At 56.0% G+C, this 22,594-nt stretch overlaps 3 protein-coding genes across 9 annotated transcripts; 1 reads left to right on the top strand and 2 right to left on the bottom strand.

Moving 5' to 3' along the window:
• The first annotated feature begins 698 nt into the window (after positions 1–698).
• On the top strand, positions 699–14,480 carry SRRT (serrate, RNA effector molecule). 5 transcript variants are annotated; one of them, XM_082428450.1, is made up of 20 exons: positions 699–907; positions 1,254–1,393; positions 6,598–6,726; positions 6,988–7,134; positions 7,392–7,580; positions 9,437–9,606; positions 9,738–9,922; positions 10,109–10,207; positions 10,289–10,406; positions 10,593–10,750; positions 11,091–11,152; positions 11,265–11,343; positions 11,645–11,833; positions 12,181–12,354; positions 12,452–12,605; positions 12,761–12,954; positions 13,151–13,307; positions 13,857–13,946; positions 14,059–14,185; positions 14,287–14,480. In XM_082428450.1, exons 2-20 carry the CDS (start codon positions 1,272–1,274, stop codon positions 14,360–14,362), a joined length of 2,619 nt encoding a protein of 872 aa, XP_082284576.1. In that variant the 5' UTR covers positions 699–907; positions 1,254–1,271; the 3' UTR covers positions 14,363–14,480. The 5 variants fall into 5 exon arrangements, with proteins under 5 accessions (XP_082284576.1, XP_082284577.1, XP_082284573.1 ...); XM_082428451.1 differs by having other exon boundaries at positions 13,845–13,946; positions 14,343–14,480; XM_082428447.1 differs by having other exon boundaries at positions 13,845–13,946.
• Positions 14,481–14,547: 67 nt separating this feature from the next.
• On the bottom strand, positions 14,548–15,264 carry UFSP1 (UFM1 specific peptidase 1). The gene has a single exon (XM_082428457.1). The coding sequence runs from the start codon at positions 15,123–15,125 to the stop codon at positions 14,697–14,699; it is 429 nt and encodes a 142-aa protein (XP_082284583.1). The 5' UTR covers positions 15,126–15,264; the 3' UTR covers positions 14,548–14,696.
• Positions 15,265–15,842: 578 nt separating this feature from the next.
• Positions 15,843–21,661, bottom strand: ACHE (acetylcholinesterase (Yt blood group)). Of its 3 annotated transcripts, none has more exons than XM_082428453.1 (5): positions 21,553–21,638; positions 18,880–19,966; positions 18,031–18,515; positions 17,084–17,253; positions 15,843–16,189 (listed from the first exon to the last, which is right to left on the bottom strand). In XM_082428453.1, the coding sequence occupies exons 2-5, from the start codon at positions 19,942–19,944 to the stop codon at positions 16,068–16,070; spliced, it is 1,842 nt and encodes a 613-aa protein (XP_082284579.1). In that variant the 5' UTR covers positions 19,945–19,966; positions 21,553–21,638; the 3' UTR covers positions 15,843–16,067. The 3 variants fall into 3 exon arrangements, with proteins under 3 accessions (XP_082284579.1, XP_082284580.1, XP_082284578.1); XM_082428454.1 differs by lacking the exon at positions 15,843–16,189 and adding an exon at positions 16,714–16,971 and having other exon boundaries at positions 18,880–19,969; positions 21,553–21,661; XM_082428452.1 differs by lacking the exon at positions 15,843–16,189 and adding an exon at positions 16,714–16,971.
• Positions 21,662–22,594: the final 933 nt, after the last annotated feature.

The raw sequence follows: 22,594 nt of genomic DNA, 5'->3' as shown, positions 1-22,594 counted from the left end.
TTAATGTGGTTTCTGTAAAGACACCCCTCCTCTCAGCGCTGGGAGCAAGGCTGCAGCACATGCAAGGGAGGCAGCATTTCCTATTCTAAACAAGTCTTCACACTCAACTCACTGAACAAGGCGGGGGGCGGTGCATTTAATCTGGGGCAACCCAGATCCTGCTTGGTGGTCAGGCCCTAAACCTATAAACGATCTCATCAAAGTACTGGTTGGGGTTTGCCACTTTTGCTTAAAGATGGGGTGCCTTTCTGGAAGAAGAGCAGGAACAATGGATTTTGCAGGTAGCACGTGCTGAGGCACCAGCAAAGGCTGGTTCTCTGATGGGACCACAAAATGGTAGAAAATGCTTTAAAATGGTTGCCGTATCCGCTAAGCGCCCGCACTCCCCAAACCCGTGCCCTGCGCAAAGAGAGGGGGGAACCACCCCCGATGAGGTCCGGAGGCTCCGTGATCAAAGTTGGGGAGAAAGCGGCTGGACGCGAACTGTTTCAGACCCCGGGCACATCCGGGAAAGCGCGATCTTCGACCTCGGCGGGAGGAACCTTTCCCTGACGCCCAGAGGGTTCTATCGCCCTCCCGAGGCTACGCTTGGTCCCGCTCTGCTCCCGTAGTTCCTCTCGCCCGCAGTTCTCGTCCTGGAAAGCGCGCGAGACTTCCGGGTCCCCGCCCCTTCCCATCAGCCCCCTGTACTCCCCGCCTTTCCCTCTTTGAGTTGGTTCCAGATCAGGCACCGCGGGTTGTAGTTTGTGAGCAGAGGCGCCGTTCTGCGGGTGACGCAGGCGCAGCTCGGGCGGCGCGCGCCGACCGTCCATACTCTGCTGTTCCACTTTCTTCGCGTCTACTCGGCCCCGTCGCTGAGGGCCCCGTGTCTCCCTCTCACACTCGCAGTCCCCGTCGCGCGCCCGAGGCAAGGGGCGGGCCCAGGTCACCGGGAGAATCTGCTGGCCTGAGCGCGAGACGAATGGCCGCGACCGCTCCCTGGTGGGGGAGGGGAGGGGCCTGGAGAGCCGGGCTGGGGCGGGCAGCTGGGACAGGGGCCTGCGGGTGGGCGGGGAGGTGGGCGTGGAGGCCTCTGGGGGCGAGTGGAGAGTCGGAGCCCAACAGCTGCCGTGGCCGAGGGCTTAGGATGGCGGGGACAGCGGAAGGTTGGCCTTTGCGGAGGGAGGCGGGCGTCCTGCTCCAAGGTGTGGGGGAGAATCCTTTGCTCCTGTCGTCATTGTTCAACACCCCGATTATCCCTGTCCGGGCTCCAGGCCCCTTCTTTCCGCGCCATGGGTGACAGTGATGACGAGTATGATCGAAGGCGCAGGGACAAGTTTAGACGAGAGCGCAGCGACTATGACCGTTCCCGGGAAAGAGATGAAAGACGTCGAGGGGATGATTGGAATGATCGGTAAGACACTGCTTTTTCTTAATATCGTCGCCTGTCTTATTCTCTTGCATTCAAGTCTCGTTGCAGTTCCCTTAAGGTTTTATTAGAGCGAACCATATGAAATCGCTCATACTTGACCGTTTCATGTGGTTCAGCCTATTTGCTCTTGGCCAAGGAGCTAGCTGTGGCTTGATTTTTGAAATGTCCAGCAGATCAAAGCAATAGAGGTAAGAGTTTGAGTATGAAAAACGGGTGTTTGTGTGTGTGTTTTATTGTTTGTAAATTATACCCCAAAAATGTTGATTCAAAAAAAGTAATATTACAGAATTGACTTGATTGGAGAGGTTGTCAGACCAGTTCCCTAGCAGGATATGTAAATTTCTTGTAATTGTCTAGCCTAAAAACTGAAAGAGTTCTTTGAATAGTGATGGTTGGGTTAATTGATTAGGTTTGACTCAGCTAGTGATTAGCTTTTTGGGATGTTTTTGAGTTAATTATAGTTGAGGTGTTTCTGTTAAGAAACAGCTGATAGGGGCTTCCCTGGTGACCCAGTGGTTGGGAATCCGCCTGCCAATGCAGGGGACATGGGTTCAAACCCCGGGCCAGGAAGATCCCACATGTCGAGGAGTAACTAAGCCCGTGCACCACAACTACTGAGCCTGCGCTCTAGAGGCCCCGAGCCATAACTACTGAGCCCGCGTGCTGCAACTACTGAAGCCCGAGCACCTAGAGCCCATGCTCTGCAACAAGAGAAGCCACCGTAATGAGAAGGCTTCGCAATGCAACTAAAGAAAGCCTGCGCGTAGCCACAAAGACCCAAAAATTAAATAAATAAATAAATTTATTTATTTATTAAAAAAAGAGAAACAGCTGATATTTAAAGGAACTGTGGAAGACTTTTATCTAAGGGACATCACAAATATCTAATCGGTGAGCTGATGGCGCAGGCTAGATTTGGAAACAGGTTATCAGGAAAAAAGTTTGAGGTGGCTTATTGCAATAGCATTTATTCATTCAGTGTTGTTTTGAAAAGTGAGTTCAGTAAATCGTTCAGTCAGTATATCTCTTCACTGTGGAGACTTTATGTGGCACTTTGTTTTGTTTAGTCTCTTCTAAGAAAGTCAGACGACAGCCAAAGGTGTTCTTAATTCTGAAGCTGGCTAAGGTATAGTTATTGCCCTTAAGGAGTTTACAGTCTGGGGCTTGGAGTGGGGGGCAAAATGGCCTTGGGTGTATTTTGCAAATGAGTATATATGAGAGGTCATGATGAAGATGTGAAATGTTGAGGTAACAGATCTGAGGGAGGGGACAAGTGGTGGAGGTGGTGTAGGGGAGAGTGACAGGAAAGGGACACCTAGCAAGGCTTGGAAGGATGAGTGGGGATTCCTCAGACACAGGTGGAGTGTGCACCTTGGAGTTGGGGGCATAATGTTGTGCACAGAAAAATGCATATGTTCTAGTTTTTTTAGAGTAGTGGTTCTCAAAATCCCTAAGAGGTCTTTGAGCTTACAACTATTTTTTTTTTTAATTTATTTTATTTGTTTTTGGCTGCATTGGGTCTTTGTTGCTGTGCGCGGGCTTTCTCTAGTTGCGGCAAGCGGGGGCTACTCTTGGTTGCGGTGCGCAGGCTTCTCATTGCGGTGGCTTCTCTTGTTGCAGAGCATGGGCTCTAGGTGCCCGGGCTTCAGGAGTTGTGGCACGCGGGCTCTGGAGCACAGGCTCAGTAGTTGTGGAGCACGGGCTTAGTTGCTCTGCAGCACGTGGGATCTTCCCGGACCAGGTCTCAAACCCGTGTCCCCTGAATTGGCAGGCGGATTCGTAACCACTGCGCCACCAGGGAAGCCCCTAAGCTTACAACTATTTTTTATTTTCTTTTTAATTTTTATTATTTTTAAAAAATTCTTTTTCATTATGGTGTATCACAGAATACTGAATATAGTTCTCTGTGCTGTACAGTAGGACCTTGTTGTTTATCCATTCTATAGATAATAGTTTGCATCTGCTAAGCCAAACTCCCACCCCATTCCTCCCCACCCCCCGGCAACCACAAGTCTCTTCTCTATGAGTCTGTTTCTGTTTCATAACAGTTCAGTTGTGTCATAGTTTAGATTCCACGTATAAGTGATATCATATGGTATTTGTCTTTCTCTGTCTGACTTACTTGACTTAGTATGATAATCTCTAGGTCCATCCATGTTGCTACAAATGGCATTATCTCATTCTTTTTTATCGCTAAGTAGTATTCCATTGCATATATTTACCACATCTTGTTTATTCATTCATTTGTCGGTGGACATTTAAGTGGTTTCCATGTCTTGGCTACTGTGAATAGTGCTGCTATGAACATAGGAGTGCATGTATCTTTTTGAATTACAGTTTTGTCCGGATACATGCCCAGGAGTGGGATCGCTCTGTCATATGGCAACTCTATTTTTAGTTTTCTGAGGACTCTCCATGCTGTTTCCCATAGTGGCTGCGCCAACTTACATTCCCACCAGCAGTGTAGGAGGGTCTCCTTTTCTCCACACCCTCTCCAGCATTTGTTATTAGCTTACAACTATTTTTATAGTAATATTAAGATAGATAGTATTGTTGTTTTCACTGTATTGACATTTGGTACTATAGCAGTGGTGGGTAAAACTGCCGGTGCCTTAGCACAAATCAAGGTAGTGGCACCAAACAGTTAAAAAAAAAAGTTTGACTTCATGTCATTGATGAAGCAATAAGAATTTTAAACTTTATTATAAATTGGATTCTTGACTATATGGTTTTTTTAAAAAAAATTAATTTATTTTTGGCTGCATTGGGTCTTCGCTGCTGCGTGTGGGCTTTCTGTAGTCACGGAGAGCGGGGGCTACTCTTTGTTGCGGTGCGTGTGCTTCTAATTGTGGTGGCTTCTCTTGTTGCAGAGCACGGGCTCAAGGTGCGCAGGCTTCAGTAGTTGTGGTGTGTGGGCTCAGTAGTTGTGGCTCGAGGGCTCTAGAACGCAGGCTCAGTAGTTGTGGCACACGGGCTTAGTTACTCTGTGGCATGTGGGATCATCCCGGACCAGGGCTCGAACCCGTGTTCCCTGCATTGGCAGGCGGGTTCTTAACCACTGCGCCACCAGGGAAGGCCGACTATATGGTTTGTAATACACGTGATGATAGGAAGTATGCATAAAGCACTTCTGCATATAGTATGGTGGTTATCTTGAGGAGGAGCATTTGTGGGATTGAGTTGTGAGCTGAACTAACAGTCCTCATCTCCCCCCGCCCCCGCGCCCCCCTTCAGGTTTGTTACCTGAATGAAAGGCTATCAAACAGTGCTTATTCATATCTGGGTATTTGGTAGACATTTTGAAAAAAGCTAAGAGAACTTGTTACTTTAAGGAAAATTGTCAGTTTTGTTGCCAGTGAGGAAGTGGAACTTTCCAGTGTAAACTAAAATTTTGGAAAACTTGTATCTACCAATGTCAGCTTGACAGCTTCCCATTACTTTAAAAGACTTTTCTGGTGAGATAGGGAGTGATACTAATGATTATGATATTTTGATACTGTGTAATGAGATGTGTGAAGATCTTTTCAAAGAGCAAGGTAGAATAATGAATTTTAATGTAGCAGAGTACAAAATGTTCATTGATTTAGTTTCAGATTCAACATTGCAGCTAGCCTTTAAGAAGCTATCTCTTGCCAAGTTTTGGGTAGTATCAAAAACAAAGAATATCCCCAGCTATCTGAAAAGGTTATTAAAGTGTTCCTTTTTCCAACTACATATCACTGTGAGGCCAGATCTTCTTCATATTTTTCAACCAAACAGTGTATCATAATAGGTTGAACGGAGAGGTATATACTATGAGAATCCAGCTGCCTCTATTAAGCCAGACCTTGAAAAGATTTGTAAATGAAATAATGATGCAACTTTTCTCATTAAAATTTTTTTGTAAAATAGCCATTTTTTATAAAAATATATAAATGTGTAGTTTATGTTATTATATAACTTCAAAATTATTAGGTATTTTTTTATGTTCTAATTATGAATACAGTTAAGTATTGATAGATCTGAGCCACATAAGCAAAAGCTCTTTCAATCTGCAGTAATTTTTAAGAGTGTAAGGGGTTCCCAAGACTGAAAAGTTTGAAAACCACTGGGTTATAGTGGAGGATTTTCTTTTTTATTTTGTTAAGATGGAGATGGGGTTGGCTGGTAACTGGTAGAGAACCTGGAATGACAGCCAGGAACCGAGGGTTTGTTGCTTTTTTTAAAAATAAATTTATTTTATTTATTTATTTATTTTTGGCTGCATTGGGTCTTTGTTGCTACATGTGGGCTTCTCTAGTTGCGGCGAGCAGGGGCTACTCTTCATTGCGTGGCGCAGGCTTCTCATTGCGGTGGCTTCTCTTGTTGCAGAGCACGGGCTCTAGGCTCTAGGCACACGGGCTTCAGTAGTTGTGGCTCACGGGCTCTAGAACGCAGGCTCGGTAGTTGTGGCGCATGGGCTTAGTTGCTCCGCGGCATGTGGGATCTTCCTGGACCAGGGCTCGAACCCCTGTCCCCTGCATTGGCAGGCGGATTCTTAACCACCGCGCCACCAGGGAAGCCCGGAACCAAGGTTTTGAATAGTATTAGCATGATTGGATTTGTGTTTGAGAAAGATCATTTTGACCTTGGAGTGGAGGAAAGGGAGAGACCAGAGGTAGGGAAGACAAACCAAGGCTGCACTTAAAGGAAATGGCCAGGACCAGGGCACATGGACCAGGGCAGAGCTTGTGGGGATGGCATGGAAAAGGACAGCTTTCATAGGATTTGAGGCAGAGGATTAACAAGCCAGTAACAAGTTAGTGGTGAGGGTGACACTTGATAACTGGATACCTGGCGATAATGTTGGTGCAACTGAGAGTGGGAAACAGGAGGGGGGAAGCAAGTTTGGGCCCATAGTGATAGAAGTAATAGGCTCGATTCTGACATGTTGATTTTGAGGTGACAGTGGCCGTCTGGGAGGGGTTGTTGATGTTGGTGTGAAGCTCAGGAAGAAGGCCAGGCTGGAGGAGATGGCAGGCCATCAGTTTGTGGGTAATGGCTGAAGTGATGGAAGTAGACAAGAGGTTTTTTCCTCTTAGAGGGAAATTTTATAATTTCAGGCTTTTAGTCTCGTGTCTCAGATACGATGGGAAGGGCCTGTCCAAGAGTGTGATCTTGGGATATCCAACTGTGTCTTATTTACTGCTACTTGTTCTTATCTCCAGAGAGTGGGACCGTGGCCGGGAGCGCCGCAGTCGGGGTGAATATCGTGACTATGACAGGAATCGGCGAGAGCGCTTCTCTCCTCCCCGACACGAGCTCAGCCCCCCGCAGAAGCGCATGAGGCGAGACTGGTGAGATGGCCACGGTTTCCCTGTCTTCTCTCCTCAGCCTCAGTTCTACCTGGGCCTCAGCTGTCTTCCCTCACTTCTGCTGAGAACTTTCTTGGTCATTTCCTTTTCTCAAAATTCTCATAAACCCATCTTTTTTGGTTCCTCTAAACCCTTGGGTGAGAGACCACACTGCAGGTGTGCCCCTCCCTCTGTCCCATCTGCCTTTGCGCTCAGGAGACATGATGGCCTTCTCTGTCTGACTTTTGTGTCCCCCACCCTCAGGGATGAGCACAGCTCTGACCCGTACCACAGTGGCTATGAGATGCCCTATGCTGGGGGGGGTGGGGGCCCAGCTTATGGCCCCCCTCAGCCCTGGGGCCATCCAGACGTCCACATCATGCAGCACCATGTTCTGCCTATCCAGGCCAGGTAAAGACCTGCGGTTCTGGGCTTCTCGGGAGAAGGGAGTCGGTAGGCCTGGGGGATGGATTGGGGCTGCTGAAGACCACGGCTGGAGCCAGGAGAAGTGGGTCAGGCACACTGGCGTGCCCGTGGGGGTGGCCGCAGCTGGCGCCTGGGGTCATGTCCCTGGTGGGCGAAGGAAGGGGGCAGCTGGCTACCTCGGCCCGCCATCCCCCCACCCTCTTCCCCCACAACCAAGACTTCCTGACCGGGCCCCCCCTCAGGCTGGGCAGCATAGCAGAGATCGACTTGGGTGTGCCGCCACCTGTGATGAAGACCTTCAAGGAGTTTCTCCTGTCTTTGGATGACTCTGTGGATGAGACAGAAGCAGTTAAGCGCTATAACGACTACAAGCTGGATTTCCGGAGGCAGCAGATGCAGGATTTCTTCCTGGCTCATAAAGATGAGGAGTGGTGAGTGCCCCTCCTCTCCTGCTATCTTTTCCCTGGCATGTTTCCCCTGGCCCCGCCAGTGGAGCCTGCAGCCCTGTCCTCTTCCCATTTTCCCCAATCCAGAACTTCCTGGGGGTGGGGGATGGGAAGCGTCACAGCACTGGCTGATGGGTTCTCCTCCTCACTTCCACGTCCGCCACGGCCCCCACCCCATCTCCCTTCCCCACCGTCCTCAGCGAGCGAGACGCCTCCAGGCAGCTGGCCAGAGCCGCCTGTTCCCTTGGGGCAGCAGACAGACTGCTTCCCACTCGCTGATACTGGGTCATTGTCATCCCTGATCGCCGGGACCCTGTGTGGCTGTGGCATCCTCCCAAAAGCAACGAGTGAATCCAGACAAGAAAAGCAAAGATCTCAGTGTCGTTTGACAGAAAAAGAGTTTTAATTTTTTTCCTTTTGTGGATGTTTTAATTTTAATCAACCATCTTTTCCCCCCTTCCTGCTCCTCCTCCTCCTCATCCTCTTTCTGCTCCTCCTCCTTGAAAAGAGCCAGAACTGGGAACTACACCCGCTCATCGACGGAGCTCGGAGCAAACCCACCTCCACCCCCACCATACCCAGCCCATACATGAGCCCCCTGGGCTGACGGCGCTGCCCCGGCCAGGCAGACAGGCAGGGCACTGCTGTGCACAATGCAGCGGTCTAGCTGAATGTGATTGCTCAGGCAGCTAGTCAGTCAGGGCCACCGCCGCGGAGTCCCGCGGGGGTGGGGCATCCGGGCCGGGCGCCCCAGCCAGGAGCCAGCCGGTGGCCCACCAGCCAGCATGGGCCCTGGGCGCGGCTAGTTAAATCTTGAGCTCTGTTTGACCAAGCGGCCAAGGTAAAGATCCTGGAGGTGACGCCTGCGGCTTTCCTTTCCTCTTACGCTCAACTTGTGGTTCTGTTCTGTCACTGTCTCCTCTTTCTTCTTAATCTGTGTCTTTGTCTCACTCTCTCGTGAACCTTTCATTCTTTCTCCGTCCTTGTTCTTGCTCCTGCCTAACGCTTCTTTCTACTGTTTTTTTTTTTTTTTCTCCCCCTAGTCTGTTTGGTCTTTAGTTTTCCTTTTTGTTTTTGACTTCTGGGACTTTCTCTCACTTTCCCCTTTCTTTTTTGCATATCCTAATTTCTTCTGTCCCTCCCCCCCCACTCCTGCCTCCCTGCCCAGGGTCCTAATTTAAGTGTTTCCTTTTTCATGATCTACCCTAACCCCCCACCCTGTCCTCTCTCGATCCCTGTGGGCAGTACCTGAGGTTATAAGGGCACTTCAGTTTCTCCCTTTGGTCTTTCCCTGTCCCTTCACCATCTGCTTATCTTCCCAAGGGGGGAGAAAGGTATCCTGCCTTTTTTGGCTTTTCCTTTCTGGTGATTTCAGGTTTCCCTGTCTTCCACCAAGGGATGGAGGGAGCTGGTGGGAGCAATCCTTTTAATGACTCTAGTTTGGGGTTGGCAAGGAGAGGGAGGTTCTTTGGGGCCTACTATTTCCTTAGCGTTCCTCTGGGAAGCTTTGGGAAACTACACTTTTTAAAATTTGTGTTTCCCAGATACGCAGGGCAGTCAGTCTGCCTCCAGCCCTGGCTCCCCCTGTAGCCATGCTCTTTCCAAATCCAGAGCTCTTAGCTCCTGGCTCTTCCCTAGATCTTCTCAGAGCATAACCTCTGGTTCCTTTTGGGGGGATTGGGTGGTTCTAGTGCACCCCTCTCCCCTCGTCTCTGCTTTTATGATCTTTTGTGGGTGTGAGAGGATGGGGGCTTTCCCCTGATTTTCCTGGGCCCCTCCCCATGTCCTGGCTCTGGCCTCCAGTGACTGTTTGGCCTCTTCCCTCCCCACTTCCTTCCCAGGTTTCGGTCTAAGTACCACCCAGATGAGGTGGGGAAGCGTCGGCAGGAGGCCCGGGGGGCCCTGCAAAACCGACTAAGGGTATTCCTGTCCCTCATGGAGAGCGGCTGGTTTGATAATCTTCTGCTGGACATAGACAAAGCTGATGCCATTGTCAAGATGCTGGATGCAGGTGGGTGGATTGGGAGGGGTGGGATTGTCTGGTGACCAAGGTCTTGGTTGAAAATGGAAATAGATGGACAGAAAGCCAGAGGCTGGAGGCCAGGGCCCTTGGATGGTGACCTCTGCTCCCTTTGTTGGTAGCTGTGATTAAGATGGAAGGAGGTACAGAGAATGATCTACGCATCCTGGAGCAGGAGGAGGAGGAGGAACAGGCAGGAAAGCCTGGGGAGCCCAGCAAGAAAGAGGAAGGCCGGGTTGGACCAGGCCTGGGGGATGGAGAACGCAAGGCCAATGAGAAGGATGACAAGAAAGAAGATGGCAAACAGGTCTGAGTGCTGGGGCTTCTGGGTGCTGCCTGTGCGGGCTGGGGAGGAGAATGGAGCTGCTTCGGGGGTTGTGTCTCGGGTGGGGGAGAGGCGAACTTGTGGGCTCAGCTGTGGAGGGTGGGTGGGGCCCTCTGACAAAGGCTGAAGGGGAGACCAACATCCCTGGTGATTTGTCTCTACCTGTAGGCTGAAAACGACAGTTCTAGTGATGACAAAGCTAAGAAATCCGAGGGTGATGGGGACAAGGAAGAGAAGAAAGAAGACTCTGAGAAAGAAGCCAAAAAGGTAGGCTCTCCCTTGCCCAGGGTCGGTGTCGGGGCTGGGTCCTGGTACCTGACTCGTCTCTCCTTGCTGTGGCTCTTCCAGAGCAGCAAGAAGCGGAATAGGAAGCATAGTGGTGATGACAGCTTTGACGAAGGCAGCGTGTCCGAGTCGGAGTCAGAGTCGGAGAGTGGCCAGGCCGAGGAGGAGAAGGACGAGGCTGGTAGGTTTTATTTTCTTCGCTTCTAGTCCAGTCTCTTCACACTGAACGGTGTGGCGGGAGGTTGGTGACATTGATGGGAGGGTGGCCTTTTGGGAGGGACTGGTGCGGGGAGGTTTGACAGCTTCTCTATCCTCTCCTCCTCAATTGACAATAAATTTTCACCAACTCCCACCACTTCCTGCATAGAGGAAGCACTCAAGGAAAAGGAGAAGCCCAAGGAAGAAGAGAGGGAGAAGCCTAAGGACGCTCCTGGGCTGGAATGTAAACCCCGACCGCTGCATAAGACTTGCTCTCTCTTCATGCGCAACATTGCGCCCAACATCTCCCGGGCTGAGATCATTTCTGTGAGTGGGGAAGAATGGTCCTGGGGGCAGGGGTGACGCCCCGGCTCCATTCCTTCGTGTGGGGGCGACAGCGAGAAGATAACCTGGCACTGCTTCTGACCTGCATCTCTGTTTCTCTGATGGGGAGGCCCCCTTCCCACGGGCCCACGCCCTTCAAAGAGGCTGGCCCTGGTTGCATGGTTTGCTTTCAAGTGCTGTTATTCTTAAGCCCTTAATTGTTTCTTCCTAGTCCAAGGAAAGATGAAAAGGCAGTTCCCCAGGGTTCTGAGGACATGGGGATTGGAGGAAGAAGTGAATCCTTGAATCACAAAGTGGGGCTTCTGTTTCTCTGCTTTTCCAGCTTTGTAAAAGATATCCCGGCTTTATGCGTGTGGCATTATCGGAGCCCCAGCCTGAGAGGAGGTAAGGAATGGAGGGAGGTGTGACCCTGGATACCTTGGGGAAAAGGTGCAGGGGAAGATTGGTGGACAACATCACCTCCATCCCAGGATTATGCTGACATTTTCTTGTTTAGGTTTTTCCGTCGTGGCTGGGTGACCTTTGACCGCAGTGTTAACATTAAAGAGATCTGTTGGAACCTGCAGAATATCCGAGTGAGTCCTGGGAGTGGGGCTGTTGAGGAAGAGGAGGTGGGGCTCCCCACGCTCCACACAGTCTCTGATTCCTTTGTTCATTGATGGCTTCCTTCATCTGCTCCTTATTTCATCCATTTAGTCTGCTCACGTGAATTGTATGCAATTGTCTCTGGGTTTGGCTCTGAGACTGTTCCCGTGAACAAGGCACCCCTGGTCCCTGTCCTTAGGGAGCTCAGTCTCATCGCTAGCGTGCTCGGTCGGGCCAGTGTTTGAGTGGCTCTTCTTGGGCAAGTGTTGGTGAGCCTTCTGTTCCCTGCAGCTCCGGGAGTGTGAGCTGAGCCCTGGTGTGAACAGAGACCTGACCCGTCGCGTCCGCAACATCAACGGCATCACCCAACACAAGCAGATAGTGCGCAATGACATCAAGCTGGCGGCCAAGCTGATCCACACGCTGGACGACAGGACCCAGCTCTGGGCCTCTGGGCCTGGGACGCCGCCTCTGCCAACGGTTAGTGACTCCTCACGGAACTTGCTAAAAAGCCGCTGGTTCCCCCTCAGCTGCTGTGGGCACCTCTGGCCTTACCTGATCTGTAGCACTGACCCCCTTGTACCCACCCCCATCTTTGCCCCTCTCCTCCTGGGCAGCATCTCCAGCTTCCAACAAAACAGATTGGTATTAGTGATTATTTATCGGCTAGGGCAGAACACATACACAAATTAAGACAAATAATGAGGCAAACGTAACGGCCCAGCTGAGCCCTGAACTCCTTTCTGCCCCACATCGCCTTTTCAAATGAGAAGGTTCCTAGGCTACCCTGAGGAGTTTTGTCTGCTCCACCTCTCTCACCCTACCAGAGTCTGCCCTCGCAGAACCCCATCTTGAAGAATATCACTGACTACCTGATTGAGGAAGTGAGTGCCGAGGAGGAGGAGCTGCTGGGGAGCAGTGGGGGGGCCCCTCCTGAGGAGCCTCCTAAGGAAGGGAACCCAGCAGAGATCAACGTGGAGCGGGATGAGAAGCTGGTCAAGGTGCCAGTGGGTGCAGAGTGGGGGGCGTGGGAGAGCCTGGTTCGGGGCGGTAGAGGGGCAAGTGTATGGGGAACTCACAGCTTCTCATTTCTCTTAGGTTTTGGACAAACTCCTCCTTTATTTGCGCATCGTGCACTCCCTGGATTATTATAACACGTGCGAGTACCCCAACGAGGACGAGATGCCCAACCGCTGTGGCATCGTCCATGTCCGGGGGCCCATGCCGCCCAATCGCATCAGTCATGGAGAAGGTGAGCTCCCAGCTTTCCCACTCCTCGTTTCCCTCTCTCCCAGCTGCCTCTGGCCTTAGTTCTGCTCTGGTAGCAATGCTCTGCCGCCCTCTCCTCTCATGGCCGCCTCCGGGCTCCCTTCTCCAACCTGCTCTCCGTCTGTTCCACAACCACAGTGCTGGAATGGCAGAAGACGTTCGAGGAGAAGCTGACGCCGCTGCTGAGCGTGCGGGAATCTCTTTCAGAGGAAGAGGCCCAGAAGATGGGTCGCAAAGACCCTGAGCAGGAGGTGGAGAAGTTTGTGACCTCCAACACCCAGGAACTGGGCAAGGATAAGTGGCTGTGCCCTCTCAGTGGCAAGAAGTTCAAGGTCTGGGATGTTAGACATTTGTGTGTTAGGACTGTGGGAGGAGAGGGTTCAGCCGGGAAGCCTCCTCAGAGCCTGGGGAGGAACTGCTCATTGGGACGCGACGGAGGGGAGGTTGAGTGTCCTTGCAGGTTGGGTCTGGGGAGCTAGGGAACCCTCATTGCTGACTCAGTTCTCACCCCCTCCTCTGTTCACCCAGGGCCCTGAGTTTGTACGCAAACATATCTTCAACAAGCATGCAGAGAAAATTGAGGAAGTGAAGAAGGAGGTAGCATTTTTTAACAACTTTCTCACTGATGCCAAGCGACCAGCTCTGCCTGAGATCAAGCCAGCTCAGCCACCTGGCCCTGCCCAGAGTAAGATACGATCCATGAGGGTCTGCCCCATTCCCTCTCCCTTGACTGTTGAAAGACTCCTGGTTTTATTTATGTATTTATTTTTGGCTGCGTTGGGTCTTCGTTGCTGTGTGCGGGCTTTCTCTAGTTGTGGTGAGCTGGGGCTACTCTTTGTTGCGGTGCGCAGGCTTCTCATTCACTGCGGTGGCTTCTTTTGTTGTGGAGCATGGGCTCTAGGCACGCGGGCTTCAGTAGTTGTGGCTTGCAAGCTCTATAGAGCGCAGGCTCAGTAGTTGGTGGCGCACCGGCTTAGTTGCTCCGCAGCATGTGGGATCTTCCAGGACCAGGGCTCGAACCCGTGTCCCCTGCATTGGCAGGCGGATTCTTAACCACTGCACCACCACGGAAGCCCCTCCTGGTTCTCTTTAACTTGTCGTATCCTGAGAAGTTTGTACCCCACTCTCAGGCCATGTTGCTAAAAAGCCAGCTGTCCATCTCCCGCCACTGCCCGCCTCCACCCCCCCCCCCCCGCAGTAATTCATGTCCCTGTCCGTATTGTACTCCCCCCAGGTCTGACCCCAGGACTCCCCTACCCACACCAGACTCCCCAGGGCCTGATGCCCTATGGTCAGCCCCGGCCCCCCATCTTGGGCTATGGAGGTAAGTGTAAGAGGGAGTTGAAAGGACCTGGACTGGGGCTGGGAGAAAGAAAACTTAGCTAGGATGTAGTTGAGGTCACAGCTTTTCAACTCAACACTGATCTTGTTCATAGCTGGTGCTGTTCGCCCTGCAGTCCCCGCAGGAGGGCCTCCATACCCCCATGCTCCCTACGGTGCTGGCCGAGGGAACTATGATGCCTTCCGAGGCCAGGGAGGTTATCCTGGGAAACCCCGAAACAGGTGAGACTGGGCTAAGATGTCTAAGTTTTCTTGGCCCTCTTCAAATTCCCTTTCAGGGACCCTCAAATCTCACTCCCTCTTACCTCTTTCTTATCTCACAGGATGGTCCGTGGAGACCCACGGGCCATTGTGGAATACCGTGACCTGGATGCTCCAGATGATGTGGATTTCTTTTGAGTCCTACACGTTTCCTCACTCCTGGAATCATCTGTACTTGTGACTGCCTTGTCCCACCCAGCTCTGAGAAGTTTTTGTACGTTCAGCCCTACTGCCAATAAAAGCACTTGCGTGGTGACTCCTGGCTTAATGTATATATGTAATATATTTCCCCAGATTCTCCCAAAAATTAGCTGGGGCCATGGTTGGCTGGGCCTTGCCACTTTATTGACACCAAAGATCCCAGGCTCTGCTGGGACTTCCTGGGGGTCTGACATCAGGCAGCTTCTGCCTCTGAGATGGGTTAGATCAACGGGTATGGTGCTAGAGAAGGCTCAGTTCTGGGTCCTTAGCCTCAGTCCAGGGTGGGCAGCTGCTTTTCCGAGTTACAGCTGGTCAAGCACAGGTTGTAGAAGGAGTTGGGGTCAAAGGCTGTGCTCACCTCTCGCCAGCCCACCCACCCAGCAGCCTGTAGTTCACTGGGGTTTTTCGGGGCACCCCAGCAGTGAGGGTCCAATACCAGGACGTAGGCTTCCGTGCCTGGCCCCAGGCACACTCCCAGCAAGGCCTTTGACCGGGCATCCGCATCCCCTCCAACCATTACAGGTCCCCCGCCCCCTGCGAAGTGGGAATAAAGCCTCTCCAGTTCCCCCTGAAGCCCTGCTCCACGGGGCACGTGACATAGGCGCCCTTGGGGACCCCCGAAGTGGTCAAGGCAGAGGCTGGCCTCTACACAGCCGATCCAGTTCCGAGAGCCCCGGAACCCGGGGGGCTTGTCGCCCATGTCCTCCAGGGCCGCCTGCACTGCAGCCAGTTCAGGTACGCCCGCCGGCCGGCCCTCTGGCCACGAGCACAGCGTTTGCAGAGTGCGGTAGCCGCAGCCCCAGCCCCGGTCGTCCACGCCGTCGCAGCCATAATGATAGTAAATGTAATGGCCCGAGAGGAGGGCCAGGCGAGCGCGGCCGCCGCCGCGGCCGGGCGGGGCCAGGCCCAGGTGGACGTCCTTCAGCGGTTCCAGTGCGGTGGGCGGGAGCGGCGGTCGCCGGGCCGGGCAGATCCGTCCTCCAGGCGGCGCGGAGCGAACTCCAGGGAAAACTCTGGGCTCTAGCGCTTCCTCTCGGCCCCGAGTCTTGGGCTAACTGCGGGCAGGACCGGCGTAATGGCCCTGGGGTCGCTCTCTTCCGGGCCCAGGTTTAAGCGCGTGGCACGCCCCACAGCAACCAGCACCAAGCCGCCGCGCGGGGCTCCCACAATGCACCGCCGCGTCCGCGCCGCCGTCCTTCAATGCGCAGGCGTGAGCTCCACCTCGCGGGGCGGAATGTACTCGCCGCAGCGGCTGATTGTACTCGCCGCCGCGGCGGGGGCGTGGCGCGGGCGCCCATCACCCCACCTCTCAGATCCGCTCTTCCCGCCGGCTTTGGCACCCATCCCTCCATTCACTCAATCCCAGTGGTTGAGGCATTCTGCCCGGACCCTAGCTCCCCAAGCGCGCACACTCCTGTGGCTGTAACAGTTTATTGGCAGCCCAGAGGGGCGAAGGCACCGCGGGGGAGGGGGCTCGGCCCGAGGCATGCAGAGGGCGGGGAGCCCCAGGGGAAAGTCGGGGGTGGGTGGGCAGGGTCTAGGGATCCTCTGTGTTATATCCCAACCCTTAAATAAATAGTATATACAGCTGAGGGGCCAGGCGGAGTGGGCAGGGCAGCGGGACGAGGGGGTCCCTCCTGGGTCACAGGTCTGAGCAGCGATCCTGCTTGCTGTAATGGTCAAACTGGTTCTTCCAGTGCACCATGTAGGAGCTCCAGCGGTGGAACTCAGCCTTCCACTGGCGCTCAGCCTCGTCCAGCGTGTCTGCGGCCAGGGTGCCCGGCAAGTGGGTGGGGGGGAGGACATGGGGAAGGACGGGAACGGACATGGAGGGGGGCGTGAGTTCAGGGAGGACACACGGAGAATGTAGGAGACCACGTGGGGTGGTGGAAAGAGGATCAGGAGAACATGCGACAGACGGAAGACCAGGGGAAGGACGAGGGTAGAGGCGGGGCCGGAGAAGGATGGCGGGAAGGAGGAGGGAGGGGAAGAAAATGACCGGAAGACAGGGGGACAGAAGTGATCAGAGGAGGAGGATCCGTGGGTTGGTGGGGAAAAGAGAAGAGACAGAAATGGTTGGCGGTTATAGCCCCACTGGGGGGTGCTATCTAGCCCTAGGGCCTCCCTCCCACCCCAACACCAAGCTCAGGCTCCAAATAAAAATTTTATAAAAAAAGAAAATTGGCTTTTTCATTTCCATTTAAACAATAAAGGCGTGTGGATCCCTGAGATGGGTCGTAGGTGTCCTCCCATTCCCCTCCCCACCCACCCCCGCCCCCAGCCCTGTCCAGTTTGAGTTTCTCGGTTTGAGGAGGGAGGGGGCGCTGGGTCGGAGATCCCTGAGTGGAGCCCTTCCCCACAGTCCGACCACTCATTAGAGGAGGGGCCCCCTGAGGCCGGAGAGGGAAGAGGCCGTGGTCACAGCCGCAGGAGCCGGGAGAGGAGGAGGAAGAGGAGGAGGAGGAGGGACAGGGGGAGGCCGGGCCTGGGCCTCGGGGCAGCCTCCCCGTGGGCGGGGCCTGAGCAGGTGCAGGGGGCCTCCGAGGCTGGGGGGAGAAGAGAGGGGTTACACCCGGCCGGCTCCCAGTTCCCTCTCTCTCTCCGCGCCCCTTTTCTCCCCCGCCTCCTCCCAGCCCCTGCCCGCTGGCCCCTGCGTACCGGTGGCGCTGAGCAATTTGGGTAGGAAGCGGTTCCAGAAGGCGCAGGCCTGGGCGCGGAGCCCCCGCCGCACCTCTAGCGGCCGCAGGTTCAGGCTCACGTACTGCTGCGCTCCCGCCGTGTATGGCGGCCACTGCGGGACTTTGGGGTCCCGGGGGTCATTGGGGTCCCTGCGGAAGGAAAGGGAAAGCTCAGCCCCTGGGGGCTGGGGAATGGAGATGGAGAGTAGGAGGAGGCAGGCTGCTTCCTGACCCGTGCCGTTCCCTCTTAGGCTCCAGGGAGAGCCCCGTCTCCTCCCTCCCACCTTCTCCTTCATCCTTTCTCTTTTCCAATATGCTCCGTCCTCTGGAGTCTTTCCCTTCCTCCTGCCCTCCCTCTTTCTGTTGTTCCTCTTTTTATTTCCCTCAATTTTTCTGCTCCATCTTTGTTTCTCCCATTTAAAAAATTGCTATGATTTATTGAGCCCTTACTATATACTCAGGCCCAGTCCTATCTCTACAAACATCATGTTTACTTCTGCGGACACCCATGTGATGGGATATTTATGGTCCCCTTCTTCAGACAGGTAAACTGTGTGCGTGTGTGTGCATTCGTGTGTGTCACAGCTAAAAAAATCATCACTGGTCCAATTGATCCAGTTCTACAGTCCACGCTCCTAACTGCTCTGGTAACTCCTTTGTCTGTCTCTCCTTGTCTGTCTCTTCTGTTCTCTTTGCCTCCCTCAGCTCTGTCCTTGTCTCATCAGGATCTGCCACCTTGCCTTGCTCCCTCCTTCCCTTCTCTCGGGGTCTCCTTTGTCATTCTCTCTCTCCCCCTTTGTCTCCTTTCCTTTGTGAACTCGCCCCCCCCCCCCCGCCCTTTCTGCTTGTCTCCCTCCCTCTCTGTCTGTTCCCCCCACCCTTGCCTCCCTGGCTCCTGGAGGCTCTCCTCCCCTCAGCCCCGCTGACCCGGTGCGGGCAAAGTTGGCCCAGTATCTCATCAGTCGTTGGGCAAAGGTTCTCTCCTCGACAGTGTAGTTTAGCGAGGGTTCCAGGGGGAGCCCGAAGATAAACTCGATCTCATAGCCGTGGGGCACCCCCATCCAGAGGGGCCAGGAGAGCGTGGATGCACGGTGTTCAAAGATGTAGGCATAGACGCGAGCGCCTTGGGCGGCCAGTCGCCCAGCCAGCTGGGCTACGGGGCACACGACGTTGTGGTCGCCCACCACATCACTCATGGCCTCCCTCAGGCGCGCCGGGTCCTCAGGGTGCAGCCAGTCTGTGTAATGCAGGACCACAGCCTCGGCAGCCAGGTCACTTGCCTGGGGGACCCCGACCCGCACCCCGGCCAGGAACTGGGCCCGGCTGATGAGAGACTCGTTGTTTTTGCTGAAGCCTGGGGCCCCGTAAACCAGAAAATAGGAGCCCTCATCCTTCACCACACCCACCAGCACCTGAGGGGACAGGATGGAGGGATGGGGGGGGAGGGGAAGCACAGACAGACAGGCAGACAGAAACAGATGGACAAAGAGCCAGAGAGATGAACAGTTATAGACCCAGAACCAGGGAGGAAGAGAGTTCGAGATTGGGGAAGGGAAAGAGAGAAAGAGAAAATATACCCACATTTCCTTTCCTCTCTGTCCCACTGACCACCCTGGGATTGAGCCCTCAGGGAAGAGGAGCGGGCCATGGGGCCCAGAAGCCTGGGCCTTTGGGAGTGGGTTTTGAGGAGCCCTCATGCCTGGGTCCCCACGGGGAGGGGCAGGTGGAAGAACAGGCCTAGAGGAAGCAGCTCCACCCCCTCCAGCCACTAGTCACCTGCAGGCCATGGAAGTCTCCAGCATTGATGAGGGCTTCGGGCGTGTCACTGAGGAAGTCTCCATCCACCACAGGCACGAAGGAGAAGCGGAAGACGCTTTCCTGAGGCAGCACATGCCACTCGTGGTCCACCAGATCCTGAGATGGCCGCGTCCGCAGGCAGGCCACCAGGTCTGTGTCATTGCCACCAGCCCCACCAGGGGGACAGCCCACGAGGCGGGCCAGCAGCGTGGCCCTGCGGCGGGCCTCTCCCACACCCACTGTGGCCCAGGGCCCATTGGGTGCCCCGCTCTGCAGCACGGCCCTGTGGAACAGGCCCCGGCTGGGTGGGGACAGCAGGTGCATGCCCACGGAGGCGGCACCTGCGCTTTCCCCAAACAGAGTCACTGACGTTGGATCCCCCCCGAAGGCTGCTACGTTCTCCTGCACCCACTGCAGTGCCAGCCTCTGATCCAGTAGACCCACATTGCCTGGGGCCTCCCGGCTCCCCGGCAGGGCCAAGAAGCCAAAGGCTCCCACCCGGTAGTTCATGGACACCAGCACAGTCCCCTCGGCCTGGGCCAGGAAGCGACCATCATACACGTCCAGGGAGGAGGCCCCGCTGTAGAAGCCACCCCCGTAGATCCAGACGAGGACAGGGGTGGGGGACGCAGGCCGGGGGTACGGTGTCCACACATTGAGGTAGAGGCAATCCTCGCTCAGCTCACGGTTGGGGTTCCACATCTCGGTGCCCTCAAAGCCGGGATACAAGGTGTCCACATATTGGTAGCAGACTCTTTGGAAGGCTGTGGCATTCAGCACCCCTGGCCAGGGCCGCTTGGGCTCTGGTGGCAGAAAGCGACGGGGGCCCACAGGTGGCTCTGCGAAGGGGATGCCCAGAAAAGCAGAGACAGGGCCCCCAGGGGCCATTAGGCGGAGGCCCCGTAGCCGGCCCCCACGCACCGTCACCAGCAGCTCTGGGTCCTCTAGGCCCTCAGCCTCTGCCCCTCCTCCCAGGAGGAAGAGGAGGAGAAGGAGCGGGGAAGCCAGGGAGGGCGTGTGCAGGGGACACCACGGGGGCCTCATGGCTGCCAAGGCAGGCAGGCGTCTGCTGGGAGAAAGAAAGGCAGAGGGTGAAGGCTCAAAGCTGCCAGGAGGGAGGAGATGATTAGGTAACACTCTTGCCCAGGGGTTATCACTGAGCTGCAGAGGAGGTGGGGCAGGTTGGCAGAAAGGAGGAGAGAAATGGAGGGAGGGAGGGAGACAGGCAGAGACAAGGACACAGGCAGGGAGAAGCAAGAGGGGACAGAGATCAGGCACACACACACATACACCCAGACGGACAAATGCAGGGAACAGAGACAGACCCGCCAAGCAATACCCTCCCCTGCCCCGCAGGAGACCCACCGCCCTCACTTCCTTCCCCCAGCTGGGTGGACTGCCTTGGGCCCAGTGCGAGCAGTGCTGCGGGGCACCAGCACCGGAGGCCGCAGGCCACCCGACAGGGGCGGGGCCCTCACTGACGGGAGGCGCCGACGGGGGAGCTTGAGGTGGCGTGAAGGCTCAGCCTCTCATACAGTTGGCCAGGGCCGGACCCTGGGGGGGTGTGGGTCGGGCATTCAGGGTGTGGGAGTCGCAGTTCCCGGGGTACCCCAAATCCTGCCTACTCCACACCCTGCCCCACCCAGCCCCGCCTCATCCACTGTCTGACACAGCGCGTTGGTGCCCGCGGATGCCCGTCAACTGCGCACCCCCCTCGCCTGGCCTCAGCCAACAGACTCGCTAGACCTGGCCCCACAAGACTCGCGTCCCCCATCCATCCGATGCTGCGGTGCACGCTGCCGCCAGCGGGAGGCAGTAGAGACCGAGAAAAGGACGGCGCTCCCCGCCCCGAGTCCAGGAGCCGGGAACTTGGGGCGGGGGTCTGGGGGCTCGCGGGCATTGCCGAGGGGTCTGAAGGGCGAGCCGGGACGCCTGCGTTCTCGGAGCTCCGGAGATCCCCGGCTGCAGGGGCAGGAGCGCTATTTTGGGGCAGCAGCTGCTGCGGTTCCGGCATCTCCAGCCAAGGGATCAAAATTCCCCGGGTCGGAACTCCCCCCTCTCCCGCCGGTCACCCCTCACCGAGCCCTCACCGCCCTGAGCTGGGGTGGTGGTGATGGAGATTAACTAGGAAACCCGAGTGGGGCTAATTATAACTCGGGGCTTCCGCTAAGCCTCCCCTTCCCCTAAAATAGAGACGGAGTCCCCGCGGGAGGGGGACGCCTGGGTCTGGGTGGGGGCTCCGGCTGGGAGCTGCGCAGGGGCGCTGAGGTCGCGGGATCCCGGAGGGCCCAGCCGGGCTCCAGCAACCTGCGCAGCTCGGATTCCGCCACCAAGCAGGGGGCATCTTCCAGTGGCCCCAGACTTGGGGGCGAGCAGGGGCAGCGGTGCTCGGGGGTCCCCACAGGAATTCGAGAGCAGAGGCGGCAGCTGGCCCTGCGGGATGCTGTCTCCCGCGCAGGCAATCGTTAAGTATGCGGCGGTGAGGGAAGAGTTAAGGGTGAGTGTGGGGCGTCGGGGGGCGTCGCTGGGCAGGCCCCGGGGCGCGGTGGGCGTCCTGTTTGGGAGCCTGGGTCCCTCGGGGAGCGCACCGCTCCCGGGACGCGGAGTGGGCCGCGGGCCGGAGGAGGGTCTCGGGAGGGGCGGGAGACTCACCTGAGGCGGCCGGGCCGGGCCGCGCCGGGAGCTGGAGGCGGCCGATGTTCCCCAGCGCAGGCTGAGCCGACTCTGACAGCCGCCGCCTCCGGCCCCCCGCACACACCCCCTCCGGGCCGCTCGGCGCCCCCGCCCGCCCCCGCCCACTGTCTCCGCCCCCGCCCCTCCCCGCCTCCCCGGGCTGCCACCTCCTCTCCCTCTCCCTCTCTCGGAGCCCAGACCCAGAGACCCCGGGGTCCAGACGCACTCCAGTCAGACGCCGACAGACGGACAGACACGCAGTGACAGACACGACAGAAAGACCCTCAGCGACGGAGCAGACACCCACAGGGACAGACAGACGGACAGAAGCCCGCGGAGACAGACACACGCTGACGGACAGTCTCATGCAGTGACAGCCAGAGACAAACGCAGTGACCGACATTCACAGACGGACGGACACACTTGGACACACTGACAAGTCGGGGCTGGGGGCCGAATAAATGAGCATCCCTGGCCACGACAGAGCAGGGGTGGCATGGGAGGACCGGCACGTGAAAATGAGGCTGAGGACCCCCTCAGGGGCCCGGGTGGCACCGGTGGAGAAAAGGTGACACCTGTGAGAATGAGGATGTGAACATGAGATCACGAGGGGACACGAAGGGGACCCCCGAAGAGGGAGGAGGCCCCCGGGGGGAGGGAGAGGTGACTCCGGGACACCCGACAAGGAAGGCCAACGTGGTGGCACGCGCGAGGCTGCGGGGTGAGGCCGCCGCCGCAGTGGAAACTTCCGGAACCCCCGCGGGTGGGTTTGCGCTGGTTCCCTGACGGGTGACCTCGGACTTCTCGTCACCAGGGTCCGGTCGGGGCATGACATCACCAGGCCAGGCTCTCATTGGCCGCCGCGGCCAATGGAGCGGTGGGAGCGGCCTGGCCTGGGCTCGCGCAGCCTGGTCGGAGGGGCCTGGGCCGCACGGGCCCCCCCAGGTCCCGCCCTGAGGGGGTCACCCATGAGGACGGTGTGGCCACGGCGGCGTCTCCGCGCGCGAAGTGAGGTGGAAAA

This window comes from Balaenoptera physalus (assembly GCF_965194825.1).
Source record: "Balaenoptera physalus genome assembly, chromosome: 16".
Lineage (NCBI taxonomy): Eukaryota > Metazoa > Chordata > Mammalia > Artiodactyla > Balaenopteridae > Balaenoptera > Balaenoptera physalus.
The sequence above is the reverse complement of the archived record's forward strand: the minus strand, read 5'-3'. Positions and strand labels throughout refer to the sequence as shown.